Here is a 16,453-nt window from a genome sequence, read left to right on the forward strand (position 1 = left end):
TCCCTACCACCAAATCTTGGAGGGAGCTTAGGAAGCTCTTCCAACAGTTGCTGCCAAATTAAATGGAATAATAGGACAAAAACTGGGAATTCATTGTGAAAAGTAATTCTTGAACTGTGTTAAAATTTATTTCAGAGGATCCGGCCTAGTTTTGGGAGTGCAGCCCCCAGCACCTCACTCAAAATCCAAGCAGGCTTCATCCTTCTCAGCCTTGCACATCCTTGTCCTGTCTCGCTGTAATCTCCCTCTCTCGATTTATCTCTCTATCTCCCTGTCTCTCTACTTCTCTCTCTGTCTCTATCATCTATCATTCTATCTCTATCTATCATCTGTCTGTCTCTGTCTGTCTGTCTATCTATCTATCTACCATTCTATATCTATCTACATACATACATATGTACATACATACATACATACATACATACATACATACAAATCATATATATATGATTTCTATACTGGCCATCCCACTCTGGTTAGTTTACAAAGAACATCATAAAATAATATAAAGACATGACTAAAAAGCACAGTTAAAAAACAAACTTAAAAACAAGATTGAAATTAAAAAGTAAAAAATCAAACTTAAAAAGTTAATAAGGCTAAAAGATTAAGAGCTCTCTTTAATTAAGAGCTCTTGGATCACAAGCAGAGAATTATTTTTTCACCATCAGCTACTATCAATCAGAAATGGCAGAAACGGAACCTACAATCTGATGCCAATCAATCATACCAGACTGAAGGGATGCCAATCTTGATATTAAAGCATAGACCTCTACATTATCACATACAATTTCATGGAATTGTGCCCATTTTTATTTTTTTTGCTCCACCAGAGAGAAATATATGCTATTTGGGGGGATTTGTATATGGTTCACCTGAAAAAGATACTGACCCCTTTCCAACCCTAATCTAATCAGGCTGTAGATTCATACAAGATATTTAAGAATGACCTACATTAGCAAAACAGAATTCCAGTCTTCACACAATTCGTGCCCACATTAATCACATTATGACTTAATATGATGGATTAGTTTCCTAGTACACTAGGCCTCTACATCTTGCATTGGAAATTATCCTACCCCATACAGTATTTCTCTAACCTAGTATAGTTTGTTGTGTAAACAGTTGATGGATACATTCATACAACTTGTTTTAACTAAAAACTGATTTAATCCTTTTCTGACTTTGCATACTATCTTCATCCATAAATTATCCAAATGCCCTGTGCTTGCATGACACGCTAAGGTACAAAAGGCAAACCAAAGTGAACATTAACCAAGTGTAGTTTGGCATATTGGCGGAACACAACTGGGGTGATGGTCTAGGGCCGTGGTGGTGAACCTATGGCACCCGTGCCACAGGTGGCACACACAGACCTCTCTGTGGACATGCACGCCATCACCCCAGTCCTAGGCCTTCAGATGGGTTTTATAAAACCTTTTCGCTTTAGGCCGCCGCTGCTGTGTGCCAAAAAAAAAGGTTCAATCAATCAATTTCAACTTTTTGCGGGGAAAAAAAGATCTCGCAAAGTTGGAATTGAGTGATTGAACTTTTTAGTCCCACCCAGCCTGCCGTTACCACTGCAGCCCCGCCCACCCATTGGGCTCTGCCCACCCATTGGGCCACACCCACCCAAAGGGCCATGGCCACCCGGCACCTGACGATACATAAGTGGGTTTTGGGTTGCAGTTTGGGCACTCGGTCTCTAAAAGGTTCGCCATCCCTGCTCTAGGGGCTAGGCTGAAAAGGAGAGAAACAAATTATTGGTCTGATAATAAAAGGGGGATATGATGATGTCGCATATTTATGACATAATTGCACAAATAACAAATTGCACAAATTGCACGATTCATATTGTTCACACGACATCACCTGCCACCATGCAGATGTCCATGAAAGGGGCAAGGGTAGGGCATGCTTCTACTGGGGATTGAAAAGTGTTGCCTATACTTTAGCGTTCAAGCTGTGTGTGTGTGTGTGTTGATCTATCAGATTTATATAGCTGCCCATATCATGTACGTGACTGGGTAACATATACTAAACAAAATGATGTAAACAATGTTTAATGATTATTTAAAAGAATTAAAATATAAATAAGACCACAGGAGAATGCATCAAAGTCTTACATAACACAGTCCATCTTGTGGGCTGTTTCCTATATTCAGGATCTTGGGCAAGTCATTTGTCCCTTAACTTCATTAAATTTGCTTTTTTTATGAAGTAGCTGCCTTGAGACCAGCTGTGTCTTTACGCAAGTAGCCAATTGAGACTTGCACCATCCTCCTCTATGGACAGCTGTTTTGGGATGGCACCCATCAAAGCCTTATCAAAGTGATTAGTAACTTTCAGTTAAAATGCTAGATACCAGAAGATTGAGTGGGAGGTGTGAGCCATCGCTTCTTTTTTTTTTTAGGAAATCAGATGAACGATCCATCAGGCTTCAGGATTCTGACAGACAGTGGTGCCTCCAAATCTCAACCGGGTTTCTTTCCTAAACTGAAAAATACTGCTTCCCAAACTTTTTCCTTCATTACTCCAAACTGCTTCTCAGAAAGTCTTATCAAACTTCAAGGACCAGTCATATATCCCTCACTTCAGCACTATTGTCACTTCAAATAGTTGCTAAACAAATGGACATAACTCAAGGACTACTTGTATTATAAAAACAGTTGTCAATGAATGATCTTTATTTCATTTGAACTACCATTGGTAATTTCATCAAGTTCATCCTACTAGGAATTCTTGAGAGACTTTCAAACAGGCTGTATTTTAGAACACGAGGCAACCTTTAAGTCAATTTAAAAGTCCCTGTTATGATGGGTAATGGGTTTGTGTGTCATTACCCAAAGAAAACCTGCTTTTATCCAATTTTGGGTAATTTACCCAGGTTTGGGAAGCACTGTCTAGGAGTCTATTAAGCTTTAACTATATTATGTTGCTTCAGGAAGTTAGACTAAATCAATGTTTCTCAAACTCTACAACTTTAAGATCTGTGGACTTCAACTCCTAGAATTACTCAGCTAGCCATGCTGTCTGGGGAATTCTGGGAATTGAAGTCCACAGAACTTAAAGTTGTCAAGGTTGAGGAATACTCGACTAGTGATGAATGGAGCACTTTTCAACTCTAACATTGGACCTGAAGGTATCATTGCCCCAATATGGTCCAGATAGCAGCACCCAGATGGCTTTTCTGGCTTGGAAACTAAGCAGAGGCAAAGTTGGTTAACACTTCATGGGAGATCTTCAGGTAATCCTGAGCTGTAAGCTAGGCTAGGAAATTGTGGACTCATCCTAGAAGACTTTGCCCAAGCACTTTGATGTTACTGCTAAGACACCCATGTGAACGTGTCCATGAAATCACCTGGACACAAACTGGACTAGGTGTGTTCCAGTCCACATGCAGAGAGTTTGAAATTGTAGCACATTTATCTGCCGTGAATCACATTAGATTCAATGTGATTAATCTCTGAGTAGATATCTCTGGTGGTATCGTGGTTAGGATGTCACATTAGGTTGGAAGAGAGCAAGATTTAAATCCACATTGACTTTGAGACAATCACTACTTCTCAACTCAATCCACCTTATAGACTGGCCCTTATGGGGAGTATAACTGGAGAACAAAATATTATATTTGAACTCCTGGAGGAAAAATGGGATAGAATTATGATTATCATTATTATTGTTATCATGATGATAATCATCAACCAATTGTAGAGTCAGAGTAGGGAAAATATAATCCACAAGTCCCATCTTGCCTGATCACCCTAATTGTGAGGTACAGGGAACCAAGTAAGGTAAAGGTAAAGGTTCCCCCGCACATGCGTGCTAGTCGTTTCCAACTCTAGGGGCCGGTGCTCATCTCCGTTTCAAAGCCAAAGAGCCAGCGCTTGTCCGAGGACGTCTCCGTGGCCATGTGGCCGGCATGACTAGACGCCAAAGGCTCACGGAACGCTGTTACCTTCCCACCAGAGCGGTCCCTATTTTTCTACTTGCATTTTTATGTGCTTTCGAACTGCTAAGTTGGCAGAAGCTGGGACAAGTAACAGGCGCTCACTCTGTTACACGGCACTCGGGATTCGACCCGCCAAAGTGCCGACCTTCTGATCGACAAGCTCAGCATCCTAACCCACTGAGCCACTGTGTCCCAAGACCAAATCAATTAATTGCTTTGAATAGTTTCTTTATTGCTGCTTGCCCAAAGACAGGAATTTTGCCACACTAAAGCACACTTGGCATTACTATCAGATAAATTCTAAGGAAGGTTTATGAAGGATCCCTTCTGAGCCGCTTTATTGCTGAGCTTACTTACTCTGCCTTAGTGTATTTGTGAATCCAGTTCACTAAACCAATTTATGGCTCAGTCTTGGACAAATCTAGATAATAGGTTAATTGAATAGCCACGTTAATCATATTGTGTGAGTTCAGACACTTTGTAGAAGCTCTGGAAAAACAACTAACATATTTAGGACATCATTTCTAGTATCTCAGATAGCATTGTAATAAAATATAAAATAAGAATCTACTTGGGTCAGAAAGCAGGATTGTCAGGATGAATTTGTGGTTGGGGGCAGGTGGAAAGTCTGTGTCAACTAATGCCACAGCAAGTCCATTTATTACCCTGACTGTATTACAAGGCCGATGTCTTCTGATTAAATGCATTTTTATTTCAATGATGCTTGTGGTTTCAGATCGCTCTGAGGAGCTTTATAGCAATTGCTTAGCAAAAGCCAGGCCAAGGAAGAATATTAGTCTAGTGCAGGGGTAGGCAACTTTGGCTCTTTTATGACTCGTGGACTTCAACTCCCAGAATTCCTGAGCCAACTGGCTCAGGAATTCTGGGAGTTGAAGTCCACGAGTCATAAAAGAGCCAAGGTTGCCTACCCCTGGTCTAGTGGTCCCTAACAAAAGACCCTATCTGTACTGAGAGATTATTGGAAGATGGCAAAGCATTTATAAGGCAGCAGTTGCTTGATAAGGCCAATAATCCAACACACCCCAAAATCAGACCTGCAGGAGTTTAAGCTCCTTGGCTGGGTTGAAGACTGTGGAGTGCAATGGTTAGGGCACTGAACCGTGACTAGGGTCATTCAGAATCGAGCCCTCACTCAACTTTAGAAACTAGTTGGCAGAGTTGTGCAAAGCCAGCCAAGAAGCATGCATAGTTCTGAACCAGAATACCTCTCTCAACTTCTGCCCTTGTGACTGAAATAATCAAGCTAAATTGGCCTAAACTAGGACTGGCCATGTTGGTTTTCCATTTCAAATGAACGTGTGATCCAACTTCCTTAGGAAACTCACTTTTCTGATACCAGCCAAACAAATTACAGTCCCCAATGTTTGCCCTCAAAGGAAACCATGGTTTAAAAAGTACACAGTTCTAGCCCTTCTTGAAGTCCCAGCTCTTCCTTAGCCTCACCAGTGATGGAGGTGCCTGTTCTTTAATGCTAGGCACGGCAATCTGCAATGCATTTATGTGCATATGAACCTCCTGTTATTTCACACATTCAGTTTAAACGGTTGGGAGCAGATTTTAAGAACAGCCACGTTGTTCTACAGTAATGCCTCTTTATAGCACAGATCTTCTTTAAATCTTTCAGTATCATGTAAAGAAGACTTATCCAATGACTCTTGATACAAAAAGGGAGACATTAACAAACAGGGTACCGTCAGCTAGGCAATGTCGGCTGGCGACCCCCAGGGGGAGGGCCTTCTCTGTGGGAGCGCCAGTCCTATGGAATCAGCTCCCCCCTGAGCTTCGGATGGCCCAAAATCTCCAATCCTTTCGCCGCGGCCTCAAAACACTCCTTTTCCACCAGGCTGACCTAGACTGACAGGTATTTTAATTAATTATATTTACAATTTTTAATTTATTTTCAGTTTTTAATTTTAATTTATTGCACAGATGATTTTAATTTTAATTTTATCTTATTTTCTGTATGTTTTGTTGTTAGCCGCCCTGAGTCCTTCGGGAGATAGGGCGAGATATAAATCCCATCAATAAATAAATAAATAAATGTTTCAATTGTTATAGAATTGGAGGATTTTGCTAAGGCCTGCATTTTCCAACTGGCTACCCAAAATAACACAAGTTATAAGGTAGCAACAGGTTTTAAAGGCTTTGGATGGAATATAGGGCTCTTGATAGCAAAATGTTGTCTGTGAGTCTGTTCTTGAAGACATCTTGGTAGTTTAATGCAGTTACTACTATTGAAGGATCTTGGAGTCCTAGTGGACAAATACGAGCCAGCAGTGGGTTGCAGCTGCCAAAAAAGCGTACATAGTCTTAGGCTGCATTAATAGAGGGATAGAATCAAGATAACATGAAGTATTAGTACCAGTTTATAATGCCTTGGTAAGGCCACACTTGGAATACTGAATCTAGTTTTTAGTTGTCACGATATAGAAAAGATGTTGAGACTCTTAAAAGAGTGCGGAGAAGAGCAACAAAGATGATTAGGGGACTGGAGGCTAAAACATATAAGGAACGGTTGCTGGAATTGGGTATGTGTAGTTTAATGAAAAGAAGGACTAGGGGTGATATTACAGCAGTGTTCCAATATCTAAGCAGCTGTCGCAAAGAAGAGGGAGTCAACCTATTCTCCAAAAGATCTGAAGGCAGAACAAGAAGCAACAGATGGAAACTAATCAAGGAGAGAATCAACCTAGAATTAAGGAGAAATTTCCTGACAGTGAGAACAATTAACCAGTGGAACAACTTGCCTCCACACTTTGTGGGGTGCTCCAACGTTGAAGATTTTTAAAAGAGATTGGACAACCATTTGTCTCAAATGGTATATAGGATTTCCTGCCTGAGCAGGGGATTGAAGACCTCCCAAGGTCCCTTCCAATCTGTTTTTCTGTTTCAACTGGTACTACCTGGCCATAATTCTGACTGGTCCAGTGAAATGCATGCACATCTTACCATTAAAAAAAGCAACCTCTGGCTTTCTCTGGTTTGAGGGGTCCTTGGTGCTCTCTGAGCTTGGCTGTTTTCTTGCAGATGTTATTCAAACGTCTGATGATATTACCTAGTTTGTGGAATTAAATATCTGCAAGACAACAGTCAAGCTCAAAGAGCACCAAAGACCCTTCATTTCAACCCTGAGCTACAAATATTCTCCTGTATTGGTTTCTCTGGTTTGGGATCCAGTTCAAAGTGCTCATTCTTAAATCCCTAAATAGCAAGGGAACCAACTGTTAAGGGATTACCTATATTCCCATATCAACCTGCCTGTACTTTGAGATCTTCTGTGAAAGCCCTTCTCCAGTTGTTTCTTTTAATTGCATACATTCCAATGTGTAGAACCAGTTGCCTTCCTTCTAAGCATATCTGCTGCTTGCAAGGTTGCTAACAGTTATTATCTGGGGGGGGGGGGGAGCCTCCAACATTAATATCAAGCCACACAGTGGGCAAGCCACACTGTAAAGTTTCTCCAAGTTTTCATTTTCAAGCCAGAGAAATCTATCTGTTGATTTTGTACTTAGTGATGGGGGCGGGGGGGGGGGTTGTCTCATTCCCTGACCAATGTTTAAGAGGCAAATGAAATCAGCTTTATGTTATGATTGACCCTTGAGAAAGTAGATACATGCCTCTTAAGACTAAGTCATTATAGCTTTGAAATTAAATACAGACATAAAACTAAGTGAGCTTCAGCAGAATTAGCAAAGAGCAATGATTAGAGAGCCACTTTGGTCTAATATAGGGGTCTTCAAACTTGGCCCTTTTTATTTATTTTTTATTTTTATTTTAATTCCATTTATATCCTGCCCTTCTCCGAAGACTCAGGGCGGCTTACAAGCTTAGCAGTAGCCTTCATTCCATGTATATGTCTGCTTATTAGGGCTTTCACCCCCCCCCCCCAAGCGGCATTATTACAAAGTCAGCTTAATTGCCCCCAACAATCTGGGTCCTCATTTTACCTACCTCGGAAGGATGGAAGGCTGAGTCAACCTTGAGCCTGGTGGGACTCGAACCTGCACTAATTGCAGGCAGCTGGTGTTACTTAAGGAGGCATTAGCCCACTGCTCCACCAAGGCTCTTTTATGACTTGTGGACTTCAACTCCCAAAATTCCTCAGCCAGGCATGCTGGCTGAGGAATTCTGGGAGTTGAAGTCCACGAGTCATAAAAAGGGCCAAGTTTGAAGACCCCTGGTCTAATAGTTAAGGCAGAGGCTAGAAACCAGGAGAGTTCTAGTCCCGCTTTAGGCATGCAAATCAACTGGGTGACTTTGGGCCAATCGCTCGGAGACTGTGGGTTCTAGTCCTGTCTTAGGCATGAAAGCTGGCTTGATGACTTTGGGCCAAAGACTCTTTCTCAGCCCAACCCACCTCACAGGGTTGTTGGGTAAATAGGGGGAGGGATGAGTAGTTGATATGTCTGCCACCTTGATTTATTTATGCATAATAATAAAGTTGGGATATAAATAAATAAAACGCTAGTTTGTTGCAGCAGTAATAAGATACACATTTTTAAAAGAGTGAACTGTCTTTACCCAAATAATTCCAGGAAAGTAAAAAAAAAAATCTTACCGCAGAAATGAACTCAAAAGAATGGAGAGTAAGTGTGCAATACTGTGTTACTTCTCTTTCAGAAATCCAGACTATGGAGAAATAAAGATCACTTCTATATTTTCTTTCTTCAAAAAGGCATGTCGTTGCTTTTGTGCCTGCCCAGTTCGATCCACCCCACCTAGCCCTTCCCCATGCTCTCATGGCTTAAAACGGTGTTATACAACCTTACATGTTGGACAATCAACTATCTGGTAGTAGTGATGGATGATGAGAATCATAATAAAAAAAATATCTGCCACAAGAATGAAGAAGGCTAAAAAAAATGTAGGAGGTGAGATTTACCTATTTCAAAACTGCATTACCACAGGCTCCCTATTGCAGATGGGAATACATCTAAAACAAATTTAAGGGTTGGGAGTTTTTCAAGGAAAGGTAGGTTATACATATTTTAATAAATGAATCAATTTTTCAAAATTAAGCACACCTCACCACCACCAAACCATCTTTTGTGCAGCATTGTTTGTAGCATTTTCTATTGAAGGTTTCCGATTTAAAAGGAGAAGGGAGAGGACAGCACAGAAATACTGTGTCTAAATCCTTTAAAAAGAGCCAAAATGGAGTCACCATATCCCCATAGCTGTGCTTCTTTCCCCAGCAGTGATACAGCTACTGGCTTTCTGGAAAGAGTCCTCCACCACTCGTTCATTCATAAATTGTTCCCAGAAAGCGCCTGTCGGCTGCGACACACCTAACCTCATCCGACAGCTCTGATTTATAGATTTTGCAACTGTGATGAATGCTAAAGACCTGCAACCTTGCTGTGCATGCTTGGCCCCACAACTCTTACAAACATACCCCACCCCCTCCACCCCACCAAGCTTTGCAGATGGCCATTTTCTCCACCCTCCACATTTTGAACCTGTGCTTCACCACCTTCTCCAGGTGATCCAGAGCCGTCCTGTGCCTGATACGCATAGCCCTCCTCAGTCGAAAATCAAGATCAAGCACTGCAGGTGTTCAATTGTGAGGAAGGTCAAGAAAAGGGGCTTCACCCCCTTCTCATTTCTGCTGACCAAGAGCTTAGTTTTGAGGCTCAGAAGGCAATAGAGCAGGGGCTGATTTATTTATTTACGTCAAGAGAGAATCCAGGATCAGAGCTTGTGAGGGTTGTTTAAATGACCCAAATTACCTGCCTCCCAATAATGCAAACATTGATCAAATCTTTGCAAGAAAGGAAATTGGGGGGGGGGAAGACAGGGAAGGATGGAGGCAGCCGTTTTAAGCTTGAAATAGCAATGGCTCCTTTGTGTTCATCATTTTACAAGCTACCTGACATACAGAAGCTTCCTTACATACAGAATAACAGAATTGGAAGGGACCTTTGGAGGTCTTCTAGTCCAACCCCCTGCTCAGGCAGGAGACCCTTTACCATTCCAGACAAATAGCTGCCCAATCTCTTCTTAAAAACCTCAAGTGATGTAGCACCCACAACCAAGGGAGACAAGTTTGATTTTCCTCACTGACATCTTAAGTATCATTTCATCGATGGTTCATGCCATGGTTTGGTTGTCCCATGTTATTGCTTTTAACATCCACAAGTCTTCCCCGACAGGCCCATTTTTGTGAATGAAAACAGGCCTGGGAATTGTGAGGACTGGAAGGTTTCCTCCAGGGCTTTGAAGGGATCAGCCAATGAAGACATTGTTGTCAAGATAGCAGAATTTTTGCATCCTCTTTTTTTTTAAAATTAAACACACACACACATATTTACAGAGCAAATGTTTAACAGGCAGCTGAATATTTTACCCAAAGGGAAACTTGGTTAAACTGCCAAACAGCAGATCAGATTCTTTGCTTATGAAATGGTTAGCATTTAACCCATTACTAACCACGCTGGGAATTAACCCGGGCCTTTAGATTCTTGCTGGTTTCAGTGGCTGAGTTAGCAAAACATGCCATTCACAAAGTAATACATTGCGTTCTGGTTTCACATTATAGCCTGCTTTTTACAGCATGCTGTGAGAATGATTGGGTTCCCGCACTTCAATCGAGTATGTTGTGTAAAGCTACTGGACATACACCTTCCAAATGCTGGGTCTAAATGAATTCTCTCTCTCGTATTTTGGAAATTGCAGCCTAAGAATCGTTTTTCCAGTTAAGACCAGAAACCATCAAGTTTCGTTTCCAAAGACAACCCACTATTTTGAGGATGCCCACAAATGGAGCATGAAGTTATCACCATCCTCTGCTTTTCAATCCCAGCTTGAGGCTTATGTTGTAGATGGAATGTGACTCAAGGCAGGGGAGCAGGTTCAGGTCTGTGCTCGGCTCTGAACCCTGCAGAGCGACCTTGTGTCAACTATTAATCTACCATGCAGGATTGTTGTGGGGATCATAAGGAAGGAAGATAAAATCACAAATAAATCGACCTGATTTTGAGCAATAGATAGCCTCTGTTATAGGGATTCAGTTTGGAGTTCAGAAATAAGATTCCTTAAAAATCAAGACCATCTTCTATGGCATTTTTCTTTTATGTGATGCTTATAATGGTGACTGCTAACATATTTTACGCTTAATAGGGAATTCTATACAAGAGCTTGGGACCAGATCCAAATATCAGTCCAAACCATCATTCTTTTTCCAAGCCTGACCAGCCACAAAGTCCACTTATAGGGTTTGTAGGTGCACAGCCAGCTCCTGTTTATGTGCAACATTTGACCCTCAGGTGGTGTACTGCATCTGGCTATGGAGGATCCATACAAGAACCTTGGCTAATAATCCCCTCCTGCATTTAGACTTTCTCTGAACAACTGCCCATCATAACCTCATGTAGCAAGTAATGTGCTAAGTCAAACAATATGAAATAATAATGCAGAATATTATCATGCTGTGCCTATTACATCTTTCATCCAAGGTAGTCTTGGAAAGGGAAGAATGATTTTTAAAACTTCATTTAATAGGGACTGAGATTCAAAGAACTGAAGAGCAAAGGGAGGCATGGAGGAAAGATAAGCGAAGACTGCTCGTTTTTTCCTCCTCCTCCTCCTCCTCCTCCTCCTCCTCCTCCTCCTCCTCCTCCTCCTCCTCTGCCTCTGGAAAATCAAGAAGTGCAAAACCTCACTTCTCTGCTAATAGGAGGTGGGAGGTTGCAAAATTAATTCGGCATCTCAATTAGCCCGTGAGAAAGATATGAAAGGAAAAGATTTTGCCTATGTTTCTTCAGCCCATCCAAAAACTAGGTACCATGTGAAACCAAATGATGAAATTGTTAAAGTAATATGAGCTGGCCACATCAGAGGTGGACACACACACACACACACACACACACACACACACACACACACCGACACAGAGAAAGCCTGAAATCCGTCAACCTGCACCACACCCCAAAATGCTGGATTGAATTAGCACCTCTTCGAGAAAAAGGCAAGAGAAGCCTTTGCTTCAGAGGTGAAGTTTCGACCCTTCTTTGCTAGATGGGAGCCTCGGGAATCTGAAAGGACATTCCATCCCTCCCACCCCCGCTCAGCATCAGGGACATGCCTTCACTGTCCCACGCCTTAGTATTTCCACTGAGGCTACTTCAAGAAATGGCCACCTCCCCATCCCCTCATCGACAGCTATATATTTCTGCCTCTGTCCCGTTCTGCACAAAAAGGACACTCTCGCATCTCAAAAAAACAAACAAAAAAACAAAAAACCAAAAACAACCAAAAACCGTGCATGGGATGGCAGTGAGGTTGCCTTACCTCCAACGCAAAGCAAAGACATGGCATAGGCGCTCTCCCTCTCGCTTTTCTCTTTCAAGGCCGCTCTTCTAAAGCAGATTTGGGCTTTACAGCGTGGGAAGCTGCTTGGAAAAGGAAGGGTGTGTTGCGTTGCTACGAAATGGCATCCTTCTCCGAAGGGCCGCCGACTGCTCCTCCTTCTCGTGCCTAGTGAGAGCCAGCCATTTTGCTTCAGCACCACGGCTCGTGGATAGCTCCCGACGTCAGGATGATGGTGGGGAAAAAAAAACCACCCAGCGTGGGGCGGGGGACAGAGAGAAAGGGGGGGGGGAGGCGGGGGCCACCGGATCGGCTGAGCGTTTGCCTCTTCAAAACCTCTTTCTGTCGACAATCTCCAATCCTCGGTTCTCTTAAGGAAGCTTCCAAACGCTCATCTTTGAATTTCAATCCCGATGTAGGATTTTCCAGTTTTCTGATTCCAGAGTGGAGTTGCTAAGTTTAGACTCCACCACTCTTCCGGCCGCTGGCATGTCTTCCTGCCTTCCTCTTTCCTTTGATGTGAATGATGCGTACACGGGAAGAGATAAAAGGCTGGATAAAGAGGAAGGAGTACTTCATAAGGACAAATTGGTTTGATACTTTTCCCCCCTGTACGGTTGTTTCATGAATGGTCTGGAGACACAACACAAAAAAAGCAATTGATGCGCCCATGCTCCCCTCAGTCACATCATGGTGGCTTTCTTATAGTGTTTAATTCATGTGCACAAACATTTAGGTGGGGGAGAGAGAAGTCAAAAGCCTAAAAGCTGCAGCACTTGCTGCTTGAATTAAATCGAGAAAGTTCATAAATAAACTCATAGAATGCAGCAGAACATAGTAAAATATCTCAGCCTTAACAGTGTGGAAGAATGGATGGCTTGCCTAATTCTTAAACCCAACATCTTGGTAAACAAAGCATTTTGCTAGTCCCTGTATCACTGATTTTCATTCCAATGGCAGTACTTTTCATAATCCTCATAATCCAGAGTTGGTGTATGACTTACAGCCATTCATTTAGCCACCATTCCAAGTTATAGCAGCATAGCAAAAAATGACTTACAACTGGTCCTTGCACTTACAACCATCGCAGCATCCCAATGGTCACAATCAAAATTCGAGCACTTGGCAACCAGCGTGTACTTTTCTCAATTGCAATGTCCTGGGATCATGTGATTGCCATCTGTGACCTTCCCAGTCAACTTCCATCAAGTAAAATGAATGGGGGGAAGACGGACTCACTTAATGACATGTGATTCACTTAACTGCAATGATCTGCTTAAAAACCATGTCAAAAAAGATTGTAAAATTGGGTGGCTGTCTTGCTTAACAGTGGAAATTGGGGTCCTAATTATGGTTGTATGTTGAGGACTACCTGTATCTTAAGCTACAGTTTCCCAACTTGATGCCTCCTGCAAGCCTGTCAGACCACAGTGCAAATAATTACTAGCTAACTCCAGTTCATTGATCCCCTCAGTGAACAGGTCAAAGGACATCAAGGATGAAAGAAATATCAACTGCCCACTGGAAAACTCCAACAGTATTAAACTGTATCAAGCCTCTTTAATTCTAGGTTCTTCTTGATTAGTTTCCATCCATTGTTTCTTGTCTTGCCTTCTGGTGCTTTGGAAAACAGATTGAGCCTCGCTTTTTTACGGCAGTCCTTCAAAGAAGAGGGGGTCAACCTACTTCCCAAAGCACCAGAAGGCAAGGCAAGAAACAATGGATGGAAACTAATCAAGGAGAGAAACAACCTAGAACTAAGGAGAAGTTTCCTAACAGTGAGACAATAAACCAGTGGAACAGCTTGTCTTCAGAAGTTGTGGATGCTCCATCAATGGCAGCTTTTAAGAAGAGACTGGACAGTCACTTGTCTGAAATGGTATAAGGTCTCCTGCTTGAATAGGGGTTGGACTAGAAGACCTCCAACGTCCCTTCCTACTCTGTTATTCTATTATTCTGTTAAACCCAACATTTATTTTGTCCACAGACCAGCTTGATGTTTCTAAAAACTCCTAAGTTGTACATCCTAAGCTGTACATTAAGGCAAAGTCTGGTCAAAGACGTATTGCTATTGAACACAGAGATGCTTCTTCCCAATTAATTTGACTTATTCTCTTCTTTAATCTAAGATAGGATCCATTGCCATATCTTGAGACTGTGAGTTCCATAAATGAATGATATTATTTGTGAAAAAGGTCTTCTATCTGATCAGTTCCATTTTATAATTGTGAGCAGAAGCCAGGGGAATATAATGTATGAAGACAGTATTCCACTGATATCCCGTTTTAGTAAAGATTTTGCATTTTATTTCAAAAGCGAATGAAAAATGAATCCAATAAGCCGCATTTTTCTTTAGTTATGGAAATGAAATGGAATTCAAATGAATGAGTTCTAAATAAAGCATTGATTCCATACTCTTGAAGAGAAATGGGTTTGAAAATCAGGAAGAATCTCCAGATCACACACACACACAAAAAAAACCTAAAGGAAGAAGTTAAGAGGGTGTGAATCTGCATATGTACAAAATTTTAAATGGAAACTCTTTGTCTAATCCAGTGTTTCTCAACCTCGGCAGCTTGAAGATGGGAGGACTTCAATATCCAGGATTCCCCAGACAGCCATGCTGGGAGTTGAAGTCTGTCTATCTTCAAGTTGCCAAGGTTGAGAAACACAGCTCTATATTATATATTCAGAATAGAACAGGAAGGGACCTTGGAGGTCTTCTAGACCAACTCCTGCAAAAGCAGGAGGTCCTATACCATTTCAGTCAAGTGGCTGTCCAATCTCTTCTTTAAAAACTCCAGTGATGAAGCACCCATAACTTCTGAAGGCAAGCTGTTCCACTGGTTAATTGTCCTTACTGTTAGGAAGTTTCTCCTTAATTCCAGGTTGCTTCTCTTCTTGAATAGTTTTCATCCATTGCTTCTTATCCTGCTCTCCGGTGCTTTGGAAAATAAGTTTGGGAAATAACTCTTTGTGGCAGCCCCTCAAATGTTGGCCCTAGTCCTTTTTGTCTCTAGACTAGCCATACCCAGTTCCTGCAACCATTCTTAATATGTTTTAGTTTTCAGGCCTTTAATCATTCTAGTTGCTCTTCTCTGCATTTTTCCAACATCTTTTTTGTAATATGGTGACCAAAACTGGATGCAATATTTCCAAGTGTGGTCTTACTAAAGCTTTATAAAGTGGTACTTTGTCTAATCTGTCTTTGGCCCCAAACAGAAATTAACTAGTGCTAGTCAGAAAAATTCACCGGCATTTATTTTTAAATTTTCTCATTAACTTTAATGCAAGGGAATTTAACATAAATATTAAAATACTTTCCTAGGGAAAGAGAAGTTAGAGGAAATTATGGTGGGTGAATGTAATATTCTTTAATTTCTTTAATTATAAGGTAATAAGGGGTGGGTGTGAATGTTTTACAGTTCATTGCACAGCCATCTCTCCAACAGTCTGCAACTTTTCCTTGTGCTGCTTCTATTAAATCCCAGGAGAAAATCTCTGGAGGAAATGCCTCCTGTCTGGCTTTTCATGAGGAGGGGGAAGTCCTGTCCTTAGAAATGGTTGGAGAACTTCTCAGTACAGAACAGAATAACAGAGCTGGAAGGGACCTTGGAGGTCTTCTAGTCCAACCCCCTGCTCAAGCAGGAGATCCTTTACCAATATCAGACAAATGATTGCCCAGTTTCTTCTTAAAAACCACCCATAACTTCTGGAGGCAGTTGCCTGGAAATATACTGGAATACTTCGTGGCCTCTACACAAAGAACGAAGATCATGGCATCCGGCCCACTCAATTCCTGGCAAATAGATGGGGAAGAAATGGAGGTAGTGACAGATTTTATTTTCCTGGGCTCCAAGATCACTGGAGATGGGGACTGCAGCCAAGAAAATAAAAGACACTTGCTCCTGGGGAGGAAAGCCATGGCAAATCTAGACAGCACACTAAATAGCAGAGACATCACCCTGCCAACAAAAGTGCGTATGGCTTGAAAGTTGGACCATAAGAAAGGCTGAGTGCCAAAGAATTGAGGCCTTTGAACTACGGTGCTGGAGAAGACTTCTGCGAGTCCCTTGGACTGCAAGGCGATCAAACGGTCAGTCCTAGAGGAGATCAACCCTGACTGGTCTTTAGAAAGCCAGATCCTGTAGTTGAAACTCAAATACTTTGGCC

At 41.8% G+C, this 16,453-nt stretch overlaps 1 protein-coding gene across 1 annotated transcript in view; it reads right to left on the bottom strand.

The window, feature by feature from the left end:
* Positions 1 to 12,284, bottom strand: part of UNC13A (unc-13 homolog A) — a gene marked incomplete at both ends in the record, with an annotated part of 128,940 nt that extends 116,656 nt beyond the window's left edge. Inside the window, one exon of the mRNA XM_083349459.1 lies at positions 12,263 to 12,284. Coding sequence (XP_083205585.1) covers positions 12,263 to 12,284 — 22 coding nt within the window. The remainder of the gene's footprint in view (positions 1 to 12,262) is intronic.
* Positions 12,285 to 16,453: the final 4,169 nt, after the last annotated feature.

Source organism: Vipera ursinii (assembly GCF_947247035.1).
Source record: "Vipera ursinii genome assembly, chromosome: 1".
NCBI lineage: Eukaryota > Metazoa > Chordata > Lepidosauria > Squamata > Viperidae > Vipera > Vipera ursinii.